This window comes from Symphalangus syndactylus, chromosome 13, assembly GCF_028878055.3.
Source record: "Symphalangus syndactylus isolate Jambi chromosome 13, NHGRI_mSymSyn1-v2.1_pri, whole genome shotgun sequence".
NCBI lineage: Eukaryota > Metazoa > Chordata > Mammalia > Primates > Hylobatidae > Symphalangus > Symphalangus syndactylus.
The window spans coordinates 30,281,583-30,300,829 of NC_072435.2; the positions used below are offsets into that span (position 1 = coordinate 30,281,583).

Sequence of the window (19,247 nt, forward strand, 5' to 3'; positions counted from 1 at the left end):
GGAGAAGAGGTGGGGAAGGAGGTGGAAGAGGAAGGAGGAGGAGGGGGAGAAAGAGGGAAAGGAGGGGGAGGAAGAGGGGGAGGAGGTGAATGAAGAGGAGGAGGAGGGAGAGAAGGAGGAGAATGAGGGAGAGTAGGAAGAAGGAGGAGGAGAGAAGGAGGGGAGAAAGAGGAGGAAGAGGAGGAGGAGGGGGAGGAGAAGCAGACGAAGGAGGAGGAGGGAAAGGAGGAGGGAAATGAGGAGGAGGGGGAGGAGGAGGACGGAAGGGGAGGAAGAGGCAGAGGAGGAGGAGGGGAAGGAGGAGGAGGAGGGAAGAGGAGCAAGAGGGGGAGAAGGAGGAGGGGAAGGAGGAGGAGGGGAAGGAGGAGGAGGGGAAGGAGGAGGAGGGGAAGGAGGAGGAGGGGAAGGAGGAGGAGGGAAGAGGAGGAAGAGGGAGAGGAGGAGGAGGGGGATACAGAGGGGAAGGAGAGGGAGGAGGAGGAGGATGAGGGGGACGAGGGGAAGAAAGAAGAAAAGGAGAAGGGGAGGAAGAGGAGGGGGAGGAGGAGGAGAAGGAAGGGAAGAAGAAGGAAGAGGAAAGGAAGGAGGAGGAGGAGAGGAGAACAAGAAGGGAGAAAAAGAATGAGGAGGAGGAGAAGGTAAAAAAGAGAGGGACAAGGAAGAAGTGGGGAGGAGGGACAAGGAAGAAGTGGGGAGGAGGGAAAGAGAGGAGGGACAGGGAGGAGAAGTGAGGAGGAGGGACAGGGAGGGGAAGTGAGGAGGAGGGACAGGGAGGGGAAGTGGTTGTGGTTAGTTCCAGGGGCCATGAAATCGTGGACATCAGCTGGTCGACCACGAGTGTCTGACAGGAGCATGGCCCGGCACATGGGGCTCCTGCTGGTTTGGGTCTGCCTGATTCGTGGTGTGGTCGGTGGTGTGGTCGGTGCTCTATTCAACGTTCTAGAAGAAGGTGAGGAGACAGGTGACCCTGGCTGGGACGGAGTCCTGCACATCGGCTGCTGTATGTAATCAAATCCCAGTCTCCACGGAGCGCGACAGTCTCCCTTGCTTTAGGTACCTTAAGAAAGAAAAAAATACTCTCCCTTTCAGGTCAGAAACACAATCTATGGGTAAAGATTTTTTTTAAAATAAGAAAGTTCAGCTAATAACATAATGAAAGACTAAGAATGTAAACTGGAAAATCCTGGTGACATGTTACTTGAAAACCATGTGTCTCCTCCCTTCATGCTAGGAGATTTTAAATGCCTCATGCAGAGGTTTTGAAAATGAGACTAATTTTCATAAAGTCGATTTTATTCCTTTTCCAAAGTCGTGTTGCCTGTAGCAATTATGAAGGAAAAATAGAAAAATAAGAAAGGCATTCACTATGGATGCATCTGGCACGTTTGATGAGGACTAAGCATAGTTTCGAAAACAATTTTTTATGGAATGACCAAGAAGAATGATCTTGTGATATTTCTTTTAAGTATTCTTCAGGACATCTTTGCATTAAAAAAAAAAAAAAAACACTGTGCTTGCTAATTTTTTTTTAAAAGAACAGAAAAGAAAAAGATACTCCCAATGTAATATGACCACTGCTTTCTTATCCACTAAAATTATTTTATACTTATGGAAAAATAGCACTGTACTTGGCCACAGGTTTTTTTTTAAATCAGACATCATGTTTGTAGATACATAAAAAGGAATATAGATAAGTGGAAAAAAGCTAATTAAGATGATCCTAAAGCTTCTCCACTGTCAATGTCTGGTCTCCTGAATTACGGATGTCATATTTTTCCACATAATACTTGTGCTATTCAGAGCCTTAGCGATGAAGCATTTCTCTTAATAATGCATCAGAGAATAAAAACTCATGGGCCCCGGGCTCTCTGGCCTGTATTTTAAATGATGTGGTGCTAGTCTACTTTTGATCTGCAGAACCGTTGCCTATTCACTATCTCCCTCTCTCTCCCCTTGTGAGCATCTGCCTCCTGGACTTATTGTCTCTCTCTTTCTTTCTTTTTTTTTGAGATGGAGTCTTGCTCTGTCACCCAGACTGGAGTGCAGTGGTGTGATCTCGGCTCACCGCAACCTCAGCCTCCCAGATTCAAGCAATTCTCCTGCCTCAGCCTCCTGAGTAGCTGGGACTAAAGGCACGTGCCACCACGCCTGGCTAATTTTTGTATTTTTAGTAGAGACCAAGTTCCACCATGTTGGCCAGGCTGGTCTCGAACTCCTGACCTTTGGTGATCCACCTACCTCAGCCTCCCAAAGTGCTGGGATTATAGGCAGGAGCCACCGCACCCAGCCTATTGTCTCTTAAGAGTTTCTTTTGAGCTACTGAGTAGCAAACTGCAAGTTTTTGATGCTGGTTGAATTCAATACAGACAATAACAACTGGGTCCCCACAGCAATCTGGCTTGCAGAATATAAGATGTCATCACAAATAAGGGGAAGGTGGGAACTCATAGACATCTAGGGCTCAAAGTCTTGCTCGAGGCCATAGGCTAAGCTTCGTTGGAACCCAGAGATGCTGGAGGGAAATCTGGACTCCTGAGCTTGCCAGGAGCAGTCAAATGGGACAGAGGAGGCGAAGGGAGTCCTCAGTTCTTGATGAGTGGCGATGTATGAGAGCTCCCAGCTGTGGTTCTTCCTCATCCTCATCAGAGGAGCATTGCATTTTAGTGTTTTAGAAGCAGTGACATGCCGGGCGCTGTGGTTCACACTTGTAATCCCAGCACTGGGAGGCCAAGGCGGGCAGATCACGAGGTCAGGAGTTCAAGACCAGCCTGGCCAACATGGCAAAACCCTATCTCTACTAAAAATATAAAAATTAGCAGGGCAAGGCCGGGCACGGTGGCTCAAGCCTGTAATCCCAGCACTTTGGGAGGCCGAGGCAGGCGGATCACGAGGTCAGGAGATCGAGACCATCCTGGCTAACACGGTGAAACCCTGTCTCTACTAAAAATACAAAAAATTAGCCGGGCGTGTTGGCGGGCGCCTGTAGTCCCAGCTCCTCGGGAGGCTGAGGCAGGAGAATGGCCTGAACCCGGGAGGCGGAGCTTGCAGTGAGCCGAGATCGCGCCACTGCACTCCAGCCTGGGTGACACAGCAAGACTCCGTCTCAAAAAAAAAAAAAAAAAAAAAAAATTAGCAGGGCATGGTGGCAGGTGCCTTTAATTCCAGCTACTCAGGAGGTAGAGGCAGGAGAATCGCTTGAACCCATGAGGCGGAGGTTGCAGTGAGCTGAGACCATGCCATTGCACTCCAGCCTGGGCGACAAGAGCAAGATTCAGTCTCAAAAAAAAAAACAAACAGTGACATGATAGGTTTGCTAGATGCACAGGATGCAGAGGCTAAACAGCATGAGCATCTCCACTCATGAGCATGCGATATACACCTCCACCTCTTCCCACTAGTGCACGATCTAGTGGGAAGACAGACAAGGAAACAGACCGTGTGTGTGGCACATGCTAAATCGGCTATACGCCTGGCCTGAAAAAGAAAAAGTAGTTGAATTGGCAAGACTTCACCGAGGACTTGATTGAGTGATCTTGTTCCAGGGCTAGGAATTTGCTGTGTCCAACATGTAATTACTATTCCAAGTTGATGGGTTGTCTAAGGGATTACATGGGAGTGGGGTCCCTTGCGGGGAGAACTGTCCAGGTGTGTATACCGGACATGCTTCGTGAACCCAGAACTCTGGGGTTTTCACTTTTGCCAGTTCAGGCTTTGGTGCAGTAGGACTGCCCGCCAACCAATCGTTTGATGTCAACAACGGTTTGTGCTAAAATGTGAATCTTGCATTGCAAGAGCCATTATTATTTAAAGAGGATGAGGAGGAACCACGGCTAAGAGCTCTCATGCATCCCCACTCACCAAGAACTGAAGGCTCCTCTCGCCTCCTCTGTCCCACTTGACTCTGCTCCTGGCAAGCTCAGGAGACCAGTTTTCCCTCCAGCATCTCTGGGTTCCAACCAAGCTCAGCCTGTGGCCTCGAGCAAGACTTTGAGCCCTGGATGTCTATGAGTTCCCACATCTGAAACAGGAGGATCATGATTCTTGCTGCCTCCCAGGGTTGCTGGAAGATGAAATGGGTTAGCATGCGTGACGCTCAGAACAGAATTGTTATCATTATGTCATTATTACTACTATTACAGTACCGAAAGTACTATTACATTATTAAAGAGGCAGGATAAGGGTTTGGATTTAGTAGTCGATACTCACAGAGTGAGTTTAACTACTTTAAACTTCTCATACAAGTGGAATCAGGCAATATTTGTCCTTCTGTGACTGGTTTGGTTCTCTTAGCCTAATGTCCTCCAGGTTCATCCATGTTACTGAAAATGGCAGGATCTTCTCTTTTTTTTTTTTTTTTTTTTGAGACGGAGTCTCGCTCGGTCGTCCAGGCTGGAGTGCAGTGGCGCAATCTCGGCTCACTGCAAGCTCCGCCTTCCGGGTTCACGCCATTCTCCTGCCTCAGCCTCCGAGTAGCTGGGACTACAGGCGCCCGCCACCACGCCCGGCTAATTTTTTGTATTTTTAGTAGAGACGGGGTTTCACCGTGGTCTCGATCTCCTGACCTCGTGATCCGCCCGCCTCGGCCTCCCAAAGTGCTGGGATTACAATCGTGAGCCACCGCGCCCGGCCTCTCTTTTTTTAATTTTTAAATTTTTTTTGATTTTTTAATTTTTAATTTTATTTTATTTGTTTCTGAGAAAAGGTCTCACTCTGTTGCCCAGGCTAGAGTGCAGTGGCGTGATCTCAGCTCATTGCAACCTCCGCCTCCCGGGACTGAAGTAATCCTCCAACTCAGCCTCCTAGTACTGGGACCACAGGAGCACACCACCATGCCCAGCTAATTTTTTTGTAATTTTGGTAGAGATAAGATTTCGCCAAGTTGCCCAGGCAGGTCTCAAACTCCTGAGCTCAAGCGATCTGCCCACCTCTGCTTTCCAAAGTGCTGTGAGTCACCACACCCAGCCCTGCCTAAAGGTTCTTTGATCAAGGTTGTTTTGACCTAACGGCAGGATCAATAGTAAAGACATCTTCTGGCCAGGCGTAGGTCAAGGTGGGAGGATTGCTTGAGCCCAGGAATTCGAGACCAGCCTGGGAAAGGTAGTGAGATCTATGTCTCTATAGCAAAATTTGAAAATTAGCCAGGTATGGTAGTGTATGCCTGTAGTTCCAGCTACTTGGGAGGCTGAAGCAAGAGAATCACTTGAGCCTGGGCAGTCAAGTCTGCAGTGAGCTATGATAGCACCACTGTACTCCAACCTGGGTGACAGAGTAAGATTCTGTCTCAAAAAAAAAAAAAAAAAAAAAAAGTAAGTACATGTAGCACATGTTCTTACACAAAGAACAGTAGATAAAATAGAAATTTTAGGGACATTCCGCGAATGGGGTTAATCAGAAACCAACACAGCGAATTAGCATCCAACACAGAGGTGTTTCAGCCTCCACAAACTGTATTGTCCAGTGATACTCAAATTCTTCATCTTCATCCTCACTGTCTGGGGTTGCATTGCATAGTGTCCTTCCAAATTTCATGTTTACCAGAGATCTGTGAGTATGACTCTAATTGAAATAGGTCTTTGTAGATGTACTTAATTAAGATGCAGTCATAATGGATAAGGGTTGGCCCTAATTCAATGACTGGTATCTTTATAAGAAGAGGAAACAGGCACATCCAGGGAAGACAACCAAGCATAGTCACAAGCAGAGATTAAAGTGATGCTGCCACAAGCCACAGAATGCCACAGCTTGCCAGCAGCCACCAAAAGCAAGGAGAGAGGCACGGAACAGTTTCTGCCTCTGAGCTCCTAAGAAGGAACCAACCCTGGCATTGTGGCCTTCTGGCCTCCAGATCTGTGAGACAATAAATGTCTATTGCTCTAGACCAAACAGTCTATGGTACTTTGTCTGGATTTTTTTTTTTTTTTTAAGATAGGATCTCACTCTGTCACCGAGGCTGGAGTGTGATGGCACAATCATGGCTCACTGCAGTCTTGACCTCCCAGGCTCAAGTGATCCTCCTGCCTCAGCCTCCCAAGTAGCTGGGACTACAGGTGCATGCCACCATGCCCAGCTAATTTTTGTGTCTTTATTTATTGTAGAGATGGAGTCTTGCTGTGTTGCCCAGGCTGGTCTCAAACTCCTGGGTTCAAGCAATCCTCCTGGATCAGCCTCCAAAAGTGCTGGGATTACAAGCATAAATCACCATGCCTGACCAGTAAAATTCTACAACACAAAACCAAGGAAGAAGCAATCACAGAGGCCACGTGTCTCTCCTGTCTGGGGGATGAGTCTCCCATGGTTTGGTACCCGAGGACCCCAACTCGTCCCCATTCATCATTACTGCTCTTCACTAGTGCTCTTCCAGGCCTTCTGACATTCTCTAGATTCGTAAGTTTTGACTTCTATCTTGTGCTATATTCCTGGTCTTTGACATAGAATGGAAGAGCAAGTGCAGAACTTTGGGAAGACTCCTGACCCAGGTCTTGAACCCAAACAAGAATCTTGGCCAAGTTAGGATCGTAGGACTACCATGTAGCAGGCTACAGCAATTCCCCACGATAGTGAGGTGACTGCAGCTTTTTTTCCCTAGTCTGTTCAACCAGCTTCCCCAAGCTCCCTCCTCTGGGGCTCCGTAGCTTGGAACAATAAAGTCTGATAAACTATATCCTCCTGTGGGCAACTGCGAGAATGCCAATATCTGCTGTTGAAGATGCTGAAATTCACTGCTCATCCTCTGGAAAAGTGATCAGGTTCAGGGGACTTCGTAAGCTCCTGAACACATTTCACATGCTTTCATTTTATTTACATTCACTTATTCTTTTCCTTTTTTTTTTTTTTTTTTCTAGACAAAGTCTTGCTCTGTCACTCAGGCTGGAGTGCAGTGGTGTGATCTCAGGTCACTGCAACCTCCACCTCCCAGATTCAAGTGATTCTCCTGCCTCAGTCTCCCGAGTAGCTGGGATTACAGGCACACACCACCATGCCCGGCTAATTTTTGTATCTTTAGTAGAGACAGGGTTTCACCATGTTGGCCAGGCTGGTCTCGAACTCCTGACCTCAGGTGATCTGCCCGCCTCGGCCTCCCAAAGTGCTGAGATTACAGGTGTGAGCCACCATGCCTGGCCCACTCACTCTTTTTCTAATGTGCTTCCTCTCTTCATATCTCTGAAGAACTTTTAACATTTCTTTCAAGGCAGGTTTTCTGGTAGCAAATTCCCTCAATGTTTGTTTGTCTGAGAATCTTTGTCTTTCTTTGTCCTTCACTTTTGAAGAATAATTTTGCAGGGTACAGAATTCTAGATTGAAGATTTTTTTCTCTCAACACTTTAAATGCTTCATTCTTAGCTGCATGGTTTCTGGAGAGAAGTTGGGTATAATTCTTATCTTTGCTTCTCTATAGGTAAGGTATTTTTCTCCCTCTGGCTTCTTTCAAAACATTTTTCTTTTAAAAAATTTTATTTTAGATGCAGGGGGTACATGTGCAGATTTGTTACATGAGTACGTTGCATAAATGGTGAGGTTTGGGATTCAAGTGAAGCCATCACCCAAATAATGAACGTAGGCCCAGTAGGTAGTTTTCTTTTTTTTTTTTTGATACAGGGTCTTATATTGCCCAGGCTGGAGTGCAGTGGTGTGATCGCAGGTCACTGCAACTTCCACCTCCCAGGTTCAAGTGATTCTCCTTCCTCAGCTTCCCGAGTAGCTGGGACTACAGGCACACACCACCACGCCTGGCTAATTTTTGTATTTTTAGTAGAGACGGGATTTCACCATGTTGGCCAGGCTGCTCTGGAACTCCTGACCTCATGATCCGTCACCTCAACCTCCCAAAGTGCTGGGATTACAGGCATGAGCCACTGCACCCGGCCATCAATAGGCAGTTTTCAAGCCTGGGTCCCCTCCTTACCTCCCCACTTTTGTAATCCCCAGTGTCTATTGTTCCCATCTTTGTGGCCCTGTGCACCCAATGTTTAGTTCCCACTTATAAGTGAGAACATGTGGTACTTGGTTTTCTGTTTCTGCATTAATTTGCTTAGGCTAACGGCCTCCAGCTGCATCCATGTTGCTAAAAAGGACATGATTTTGTTCTTTGTTATGGCTGTGTGAAGCAATTTCGATTTGGGTTTATCTGAAAAAGTGAGACTCATTTTTATTTCAAATAAGGGTATCTTTAAAACCTTATATATTATAACAGAATTTAGCTTGAATTATGACCAAAGGTGAATTCTTGAGAATGAAAAGAATTGGGATGCAGGACTTTCCTGACAAAATTGTTACGATTTTCCAGTGCATAGCTTTGTCTTCTTCCATTCTACACTTTCCTCAAAGGGTCATAAAGAAAGCCAGTTTTGTATAAGTATTCTAAGACTAATTCTAGGACTATATTAATTTTTAGGGTCCTTCTTAATCCTTTGAAATTAAAAATATATATATTATATATATTTATATTTTATATATAATATACATATTATATATATTTATATTTTATATATAATATACATATTATATATATTTATATTATATATATATATAATTTTTTTTTTCTTCAAGCCAGGCACGGCGGCTCACACCTGTAATCTCAGCATTTTGGGAGGCCGAGGCGGGTGGATCACCTGAGGTCAGGAGTTTGGGACCAGCCTGGCCAACATGGCAAAACCCTATCTCTACTAAAAATATAAGAATTAGCCAGGTGTGGTGGTACACACCTGTAGTCCCAGCTACTTGGGAGGCAGAGGCAGAAGACTCCCTGGAACCCACCAGGCAGAGGTTGCAGTGAGATGAGATCGTGCCACTGCACTCCAGCCTGGGTGACAGAGTAAGACTCCATGTCAAAAAAAAAAAAAGTTCTGTTCAAAGCCCTTATGGAGTCACAATATGTGCTATTTTAACTTTTTTGTATCACTGTCATTAAATTCATACATTCTTGCATCTTTCACAAAGTGACCGGCTTCATTTTGTAGTCCACTTTCTTTGCAACTGCACTGTACTTGCAAGATATTTTTTGAAACAAAGCATCCCAACATTCACAACAAATGATCCACCAGGGAGATGGCAGAAAGAATTTCTGGTGTTAATCAGAGTGGGACCTTTGAGTGGGGACTCATAATTTTATAGCACCAAGGATGGTGCACTATGTTTATGACACGATGATGCTGCATTCTGAGGCTTACCTGGTGATACCTGCTCTAAGATCATAGTGCTTAGCAGACAGACTGTGTTGGACTCGTTCGTCTGTATTTCCCCATTCATGAGATCAGGCCTATGATGATCCTCAAAACCAAAATCCATTTCCTAACAGTTTCATTGTGGAATGCATACTGAATGAACCCAACAAATCCAGGAGGTAGATACAATTATAATCCCTATATTTCAGAGAAAGACAAGCTTAACTCCTGATGAGTCCATCGATCTTGGATTCCCGCCTGAGTCTCATGGTTTCTGTAGTCCAGAGTCTACCATTCCAGCCACTCCCTTTTTGGGTAGCCCAGAACCTAGCACTAGGCTGGGCACATAGTAGGCATTCAATCCATATTTGTCGCCTACATGAGTGGGCTGAAGGACTGGCTGAATAAATGCAGACCCCTTCATCGTGAGATCTTCCCTACATACTGGAACCGGTGCACAGTTCAGTGGCATTTAATGCATTCAAATAGTGAAATCTATCTCCAGAGCCTTTCATTGTCCCAACCTGAAACTCTGCACCCATTAAATAATAACTGCCCATTCCTCCCTCCCTCCAGCTCCTAACGACCACCATTCTGCTTTTTGTCTCTATGTATTTGACTACTCTAGTTACCTCATATAAGTAGAATCATACAATATTTGTCTTTTTGTGTCTGGCTTATTTTACTTAACCCAGTATTATCAAAGTGTATCCACGTGGTGGCATCTATTCAAATTTTGTTCCTTTGTAATGCTGAATAATACTCCATTGTATGTGTCTACCATATTTTGTTTATTTATTCATTTGCTCACGGACCTGTGGGTTATTTCCACCTTTTAGCTATTGTGAATAACGCTACCATGAACATGGGTTTACAAATATTTGTTTGAGTCTCTGCTTTCAATTATTTTGTATATATACCCAGAAGTGGAAGGGATCTGGGTTTTTAAAAACTCAGCTGGTGATTCTAATATGCAACAAAGCTTGTGAACCATTGTGCTGGTCCATTATGACTGTTTCTTAAATAAGATGTGCCTAAGGAAAAACATTTTAATTTCAAGCCACAATGGCAGCCAGGACAATTTAGCTGAAAAACAAACTGTGGAATGAATAAACATGAGCAAATAGCAAAATAGTCAGCAATAAATAAAATATACACAACAAATTCAGAATTAAAATCATTGCTTTTGCAAAAATCTTTTCAAAAAATAAAAAAAATTAAGTCATTGCTCTTTTAAGTGTAATCTACAAATTTGATGAACTAGTTTTGAACACAGATTATGTTGAGTTCTAATGCTTTAATATGAGAGATATCTGCAAATTACATTATAGTATGTGTATGGTCTCTTAACCAAACATGACATTTGTAAATTTACTTGTTGGTAAATTGCGCTTTTCTATCTGACATCATTTTAATGGTTATTAAGCATCATCTATCATGGGCTATTTGGGAAAAAATCAAATTTTTCACTCTATATTTATTCTACAATTCGTTCTATGTTATATTTCATCCTGAAGTTATGACTGATCTTAAAGCCTCAATTAAGTGAACTTTGTAACAGTTATTTAATATTTAACTAAACACATGCTGGTTTTAAATCAAATAGCCTTTGCATAAAATCACTTCATCAGGAACCATGCAAAGTAACAAAACAAAAAATTCAAGTTCTAAAGAGGGGGAGGTAAATATTACAGGTTTAATGGCTCATGAAGGAACAATGGTTGAAAAATGCTGCTTTAGCTGGGCGTGGTGGCTCACACCTGTAATCCCAGCACTTTGGGAGGCTGAGGTGGGCGGATCATGACGTCAGGAGTTCGAGACCAGCCTGGCCAATACGGTGAAACCCCATCTCTACTATAAATACAAAAATTAGCCGGGCGTGGTGGCACGTGCCTGTAGTCCCAGCTACTCAGGAGGCTGAAGCAGGAGAATCGCTTGAACCTGGGAGGTGGAGGTTGCAGTGAGCCGAGATCGCGCCACTGTACTCTAGCCGGGGCAACAGAATGAGACGCTGTCTCAAAAATAAATAAATAAATAAAAATGCTGCTTTAAGAAAAAAAAAAAGTAAAGCTATCAGGCAGTTTCCTTCATTCCAAGAATATTAGCATATTCAAACTGGGGAGGACTTGACGTCCTAATGTTCTCTCTCCATTTTACAGCAGAGTAAACTGAGGGCAGATGCTTGGTAAGTGGTTGAGCCGGTGCCAGGATTTGGGCCGTTACTTCCTACTGAACCAACCCCTCCGGGGGGATTCGAATTGAATTGCCACATGCTTCACTTTCTTAATTTAATGGAACTTAACATTTCTGCACTTTGTCTCTAAGATGATGGAAACAGTGCCTGCCTCACAAAATTGTTCTGATAAGTTAAATAAAATATAGTTCCCAGGATAGAGATGCTCAGAGCATTTATTTGCATTTCCTACATACCTCAGAGGTATCATTCTTATTTTTCCCTCCTAGAGGAAGAAGTTTCCATTCTGAAAGTGGCAACTCCAAAGACATGAATCTCTAATAGTAGAATTCAGGTATTCAGTGAGAAGTGGTGACAGAAATAAAAACCTATAATGTTCCACATCAGAAACCTATGATGAAGTGGTTTATTTTATAGAAAAATGTGAGAAAAGTAAATCATTTCCTTTGCCTGCTGAATTTTTTGTTTTAAGAATAATTTTAATCATTCCTATCCTTTAATAATATTTGGAAAATACAGTTAAAGCAAAAGGAAAATAAGAAATCACCCACAATCACACAACTAAAAATAAGCTCTATTGAACTTTGATGCCTAACTTTCAAAATAGTATTATTCTTACTAGAATAGAAATTGGTGAAATCTTTTCATTTCTTTTATTTTAAAGTGACATAAATATTTGTTCAAAATTGTGTCTTTCAGATGAATTATCATCAACTGTGGGTGAGTTGATCAAAAAACTTTTATTAGAGTTTTGTTTCAAATTTTTGCAATAAAATGTGAAACCACTGAATATTCCCTTTCCTGCTAAGAAATCATATTTTTCATTAAAGATTACTATTTTACCTACTTATATATAAAGTAAATTTCATGTCAAAAGTGTTATGAAAAAAGAAGAGTCCCAGCACTTTGGGAGGCTGAGGCAGGCGGATCACGAGGTCAGGAGATTGAGACCATCCTTGCTAACATGGTGAAACCCCGTCTCTACTAAAAAACTACAAAAAATTAGCTGGGCGTGGTGGCGGGTGCCTGTAGTCCCAGCTACTGGGAAGGCTGAGGCAGGAGAATGGCGTGAACCCAGGAGGCGGACCTTGCAGTGAGCCGAGATCACGCCACTGCACTCCAGCCTGGGTGACAGAGTGAGACTCTGTCTCAAAAAAAAAAGAAGAAGAGATAAATCATAATTTTACTGTTAATTTTACTTTTGGGTGATTAAACATTTCATTACATGTAACTTCATAATGTGATTTTTAGCAAAAATCAAGTATTATGGAAAATAATGAAAGAAAATTCCTTTTGCCACCTAAAAATGAAGTACAAATTCTTCCATATCTATTTATATGCTCATCTTTATTAATGCCTACTTGATATTATAAAGCCAATTTCATTTAAAAATTCCCTCAGGGATCAATATTTTTTAATTAATTCTTATTTTTTAAACTAATACTAATCATGCTGAAATAAACATTCTTAATCTAAGTGTCATTCCAATTAAAACTAGGAAAGCACAGGGGCATTACATTAACACTATTTTAGGTTCTAACATAAGTGATTTGTAAAAAGGAAAAAAATTATATAAAATAACAGGCAAAATTATTTTATGATTGTGTACTTTAAATTCCTAAGAACATGAATAAAAATTATTAGTTTTAATAAAGTAATATGGCTACATGGCTGGATACAAGATAAACATACAACAGTCAATAGTTTTTCTCTATACTGGTAAGAACCAACTGGACATTGATGGAAATGGAAAACATTCTGTTTAACATCAGTGACCATAAAAAAGCACTTTGGAATTAAATTAGTGATAAATGTGTAGGATTTACATAGAATAAATAAGAAAATCATATTGAAGAGCAAAAAAATACATTTTGAAAAAGAGATGATGCCATGTTCTTGGATGGAAAACATAATGCCATAACAATATCACTTTTTCCCAAACTAACGTTTTTATTTAATTTTATTTTACGTAAGAGCCTATTTTAAAGCCTAATAATAGTGAAATAAATGTCAGCTCTAAATTTTATTTTTCAGAAACTATAACTCATTTTCCAGAAGTTAAAGGTAAGTTGATCAGAAAACTTTGATTATTAATGTATATATTCTTTTACTTTTGTAAAAATGGGGGAATCAGTAATGTTTCTCCCATAAAAAAAATCATTTTTTCTCCATATATAAAATGTAACATAAATGCCTTGTAAACAGATAAAGAAAACAGAGGTATAGAAGTCACTCTGAACTTTCATCAGCACTAAATGTGTCTACTGTTTAATTTCTGCCAATCTAACAGGAAATAATAGATTTTAAAATTTATATAGAAAAAACATCCAATAATAATTAGAAATATGAACAAAGTGCTGGAGTAGAGAAATATTTTGTCTCATCAGATATTTAGACATACTAAAATATTGTAATATAAACAACATGGAATCAGCCTAGAAAGATAGAAGGAAGAAGAAAGAGGAGGAGGAGGGGGAGGAGGAGGGAGGAAGGAAGAAGAAAGAGGAGGAGGAAGAGGAGAGAAGAAAAGAAGAAATATTTTGTGATGCTTGCTGACTCCAGAGCCTGCTCATTTTACCACCATGCGTCGTTACCTCTGTAATAATTTCAAGGAACTTTATAGAAAATATAGAATGGATCCCAGGATATATTAGAATAATCCATGGTTTTAAACATGATCGTTTAAATGTACAGGTGATTTATTTCATCATCAATCTGTCATTACTAAATATGTTTGAAAGAAAATAAAGTTGCATTGCCCTTTGGCATCATATACAAAAGTAAATTCCAGCTTAATCAAATTTTAAATGTAAAAGGAACAAAATTGTTTAAGAAGAAAAAATGGAAAATATATGTATGGCCTAAGGACCAACAGACCTTTTAAAGCAAGGCAGAAATCTTCTGTAATACAGGTAAACATTTTTAAAGTGTGTAAATGCTTCGTGCTAATGAAAATTCAGGTAAAGGAGCACAATTGGTGGGAAAGACTAATTGCCGTTTTCCTTTGACAAAGCAATATTCATCAATGCTAAAATTGTATATACACTTTGCCCTTGTAACCTTGCTTTGGGTATTCTATAGAAACAAATGCTTCAGTACATAAGGATTTAAATTCGTGAAATGTTTACTACAGCTGTATTTACAGTAGGAAAAATCTGAATGTGGAAATACTAAATAAATTGTGGTGAATCTGTATCACAGAACATGAATCAGCATTAGAAAGAAGTTAAGGCCGGACTCAGTGGCTCATGCCAGTAATCCCAACACTTTTGGAAGCCGAGGCAGGAGGATGCTTGAGCTCAGGAGTTTGAGACCGCGCTGGCCAACATAGTGAGATCTCAGCTCTACAAAAAATTTAAAAATTAGCTGGGCATGGTAGCACGCACCTGCAGTCCCAGCTACTCCAGAGGTTGAGATGGGAGGATTGCTTGAGCCCAGGAGGATAAGGCTGCAGTGAACCATGAAGAAGTTAGAGCTACACGATCACTCTAAGAAGATTTCTGTGATGTGTTAAGTTGGAAACTCAAGTATAAAATATGATTCATTTTGAAGTGTAGCAAAAAATTACGTATGTGTGCCTGTATGTGTGTATGCACATATAACTATATATATATATGTATATCCTGTATTAACCATATAGCATATATACAAAACCATATAACATATATAAGTATATATATAAAACCATACAACATAGATATACCCAGGTGACGCACATACACACATGTATAGTTGTATGGGAGAGGCAGAGAAAGAGAGATGATGGAAGGAGGTAAAAATAAGAGATCCAGGGACGGGGGGGAAGAATTGTTTGGTAGATAAATGCCCACATTTATGTTTCTATGTTTAGGAGAGATTTCTGAAACTGGGGCAAATGCTAAACAAAATTTTGAGACGGTTTATACCCTGGAAAAAAAGTAGGGCAGGGGCAGGAATATAAAACAAAAGACCTTTGTCATTAGAGAGCCAAAGTTCTGCTATTGAGTGGCACAATAACATTTACTACAGCCACAGCCAATGATTCTGATTTCAAAGGGCAACAGCTCCTAGGAAGACAGTCGCTTGATAACCTCTCTCCTAACACATCCAGAAACAGAGGAAGAATTGTGTTCTCTCTAGATGGGGAGTGCGTCTTTCCATTCCGCTATAAAAATGGAACATACTATGACTGCATCAAGTCCAAGGCAAGACACAAGTGGTGCTCGTTGAACAAGACCTACGAAGGATACTGGAAGTTTTGCAGTGCAGAAGGTGAGTGTCCTGCCTCTAAATACCTCAGAGCAGTAATCTTGGTCTCTGAGGCTGGGATCTGAGGTGAAACACAAGAGGGTTCTGAAAATAGAATCCATAACCAATTGAATTGTGAAAATAAAGGATGTTCAATTTCTGACGATATAAAAATCACATTGCACCATAGACATGTTATGCGCATTTCAACTACATTATTTTGAAAAGAAACTTTTTAGTAGAACATCAAAGTAATATGGGATCTGAATCTCTCACCAATATTGTTCCCATGTGCCTTTGGTGAAATAGGGCAGAGCAGATGATACTGAATAGGAAGCAAAGTGTGTATTTGCGTGTGTGTGTGTGCACGCGTGCACATGTGTGCATATATGTATGTCAGTGTGAGTGTGCATGTGTATGTGTGCACATTTGTTCACGTGCATGCACACACGTGTGCATGTGTGTGCACGCATGTGCGCTTGTGCACGTGTGTGCATGTGTGTGCATGGTGTGGTGGAGGGGGGTGCAAATTAGAAAGGTTTCTTACTCTCACTGCTTCTTCCTCTTCCTCCTCTGCAGACTTTGCAAGCTGTGTGTTTCCCTTCTGGTACAGACGCTTGATCTACTGGGAGTGTACGGATCATGGGGATGCATTTGGGAAAAAATGGTGTTCACTGACCAAGAATTTTAACAAGGACCGAATTTGGAAATACTGTGAATGATGGTGAGATTTACGAGGGGAGGGGGATGAAGACGTTTAATCATTCTCCTTGGAAAGAACCTATAGTTTTTGTTGGCAGAGGAGAACCCTTTCTCATTAGAGAGGGTTTCTTTTTTTTTTTTTTTTTTTTTCTGGGATGTGAGTTGAAGGTGATCTAACTATAAATAACTAGAGGTTTTTGATTAAGGATTATGGGGTTTTAATATGGAAATCTGTAGTTTAGCCTCAGCACTTTAATTGCTAACTGTGTAAAATTAGTCCCTTTTAAAAATTAAGTCTATGGGGTAGGCGTGGTGGCTTATGCCCATAATCCCAGCTCTTTAGGAGGCCAAAAAGGACTCCTGGCCTACTTGAGGCCAGGAGTTCAAGACCAGCCTGGACCAACATAGCAAGACCCCATTTCTACAAAACAAAAATTAAAAAATTTAACTAGGCATGGTGGCACACACTTGTAGTCTCAGCTACTTGGGAAGCTGAGGCAGGAGGATCACCGGAGTTCAAGAGTTCAAGGTTGCAGTGAGCTGTGATGAAAGAGAGACCCACCTCTAAAATAAAATAAATGAAGTAAAACAAGCTTATGGATTTTGGGTGATAGTGATGTGTCAGTGTAGATTCATCAATTGTAACAAATGTTCCACTCTGGTGGAGGATATTGATAACACGGTGCCTATGTGTACATGGAAATTTTTGTACCTACTACTCAATTTTTCTGCGACTTAAAAGTGCTCTAAAAAAATAACGTGTATTAAAAATGCATTACCTTGGCCGGGAGCGGTGGCTCACACCTGTAATTCCAGCACTTTGGGAGGCCGAGGCAGGCGGATCACGAGGTCGGGAGATCGAGACCATCCTGGCTAACACGGTGAAACCCCGTCTCTTCTAAAAATACAAAAAATTAGCCGGGCGCAGTGGTGGGTGCCTGTAGTCCCAGCTACTCGGGAGGCTGAGGCAGGAGAATGGCGTGAACCCGGGAGGTGGGGCTTGCAGTGAGCCGAGATCACGCCGCTGCACTCCAGCCTGGGTGACAGAGGGAGACTCCATCTCAAAAAAAAGAAAAAAATGCATTACCTTAATAAAGAATATTTCTAAAATGAAAAAAAGTGATAACTGAGGTGATACCTGAGGTAGGAATATAGGTATGGAGATAAAGTATCAGAGTGATGTTTAAAAAGGGTTAGATATGAACCACACGAACAAAGGCAACAAAGCTGGGTGCATTGTACAAAGTGAGGGAAAGCCACTGGGGCTGGTCCATGGTGAGTGCCCTGGGAGCCAGGCAGTGGGCAAGTCAGCACTTGAGAGCTGGCTAAGTCCAAAGAGAAGCCACATAGCATCGTTCGGTAAGCAGAATCTGGATACAATCCAATTTGATTATAGAGGCCAGGAGCGGTGGCTGACACCTGTAATCCCAGCACTTTGGGAGGCAGAGGCAGAAGGATTGCTTGAGCCCTGGAGTGTGAGACTAGCCTGGGCAACATACCAAGACCTCATCTTAAAAGGAAAAAAAAAATGAAAGAAAATAACAAAGAATAGTAGAGAGGAAATATCTGATAGAAGGCCCTGAGAAAGTAGGAAGAGATGGGATGATCCCAGGAGGAGGAAGTGGAGTCACCTTCGGTAGAAACAGGTCTTCCATTGTTGCAAGGTATAAGAAAACGTGAGTGCGTGCGGATATAAGCAGAGTTGTAGATTTGAGGGGATTCATATGTGAGAGAGTTTTTTTATTGTATTTTTTCAGGAAAGTAGTAGGAAAAGTTATCTTGTGACAATGAGAAGGATGGGTATAGTGGGGTAGGTGCGTCATGGTCATTGAAGAGAGTGGAGAGTGAGGTGACCAGAGAAATGTTGGAAGACGTCTGGCTAGTGTAGGGGGTTTGGTTGAGGTAAATGTGTCAGTCAGGAAGCTTAGCGCACGCTCAAATTGAGTAGTTAGACGAAACTGGAAACTACAAATAATAGTGCAGTATTCAGGGATAGTAAGAGCAATACCTAAACAGTGAGGGGAAGAGAAATTCCTGGAATTGAGAGCGTGGGAGAGCAAGGGAGGAAGAAAAAGGACAGAGCTGGAGAGCAAGCGAGAGACAGAATAGGAGAAAATGGAAAGGAGAGAGGAGAGAGGGTCGGGTAGAAAAGAGAGAGGCCGGGCACAGTGGCTCACACCTGTAATCCCAGCACTTTGGGAAGCTGAGGCAGGAGGATCACCTGAGGTAAGGAGTTCGAGACCAGCCCGGCCAACAGGGCGAAACCCCGTCTCTACTAAAAATACAACAATTAGCCAGGCGTGGTGGCGGGCACCTATAATCCCAGCTACTTGGGAGGCTGAGGCAGGAGAATCGCTTGAAACCCGGAGGTGGAGGTTGCATTGAGCCGAGATTGTGCCATTGCACTCCAGCCTGAGCCACGGAGCAAGACAAAAAAAAAAGAGAGAGAGAGACAGAGAGAGAGAAAGTGGCTGTGGAAGTGACCAATCCATGGGACCCAAGGGAATTAATACCTCAACCTTCTTCCCTTTAATCTCCTGCCAGTGCATCCCATTGGTCAAGCCCAAGTAGGAAGCAAAGGAAAGGAGCTCAGAGCAGAATGAGGGGTGGAGAGTGAGCGGGGAGGTGCATGCAGATAGCACTCAGCATGGCTGGGGAACATGAGTTTGTAATCCCACCAAACTAAATTATGAGATTTCACCACAGCTATACCTGCTCATGGGATCACACCGAGAACGGCGATGTTTGGGTTTATTTCCAAGTGGGTGTTTGGTGGGTGTGGGAGAAGAACAGAGTGCTGAGAGGATCGAGTATGTGCTAAAGAAAGATCATAAGGATAAACATGCAGCCAGAAGTGAACAAGCAGCAAAGAAAAGATGGCGGTGAATAAAAGGAGAAGAAAGTAGAGGCTCAGTAGATTGGAAGCCCCAACTGATTTTGACTTCTTCTTGCTGCGTCAGAGC

At 42.3% G+C, this 19,247-nt stretch overlaps 1 protein-coding gene across 1 annotated transcript; it reads left to right on the forward strand.

The window, feature by feature from the left end:
* The first annotated feature begins 804 nt into the window (after positions 1 to 804).
* Positions 805 to 16,311, forward strand: LOC129460169 (binder of sperm protein homolog 1-like). The gene is made up of 5 exons (XM_055237829.2): positions 805 to 949; positions 12,055 to 12,075; positions 13,390 to 13,419; positions 15,475 to 15,606; positions 16,162 to 16,311. The coding sequence occupies exons 1-5, from the start codon at positions 805 to 807 to the stop codon at positions 16,302 to 16,304; spliced, it is 471 nt and encodes a 156-aa protein (XP_055093804.1). The 3' UTR covers positions 16,305 to 16,311.
* Positions 16,312 to 19,247: the final 2,936 nt, after the last annotated feature.

Bases quoted from the DNA above. Each gene is read 5' to 3' on its own strand.
- LOC129460169 (XM_055237829.2), top strand. From the start codon at position 805: ATGAAATCGTGGACATCAGCTGGTCGACCACGAGTGTCTGACAGGAGC. The intron at 13,420-15,474 runs GTAAGTTGATCA...TGTTCTCTCTAG, and splicing joins TCATTTTCCAGAAGTTAAAG to ATGGGGAGTGCGTCTTTCCA. The intron at 15,607-16,161 runs GTGAGTGTCCTG...CCTCCTCTGCAG, and splicing joins GAAGTTTTGCAGTGCAGAAG to ACTTTGCAAGCTGTGTGTTT.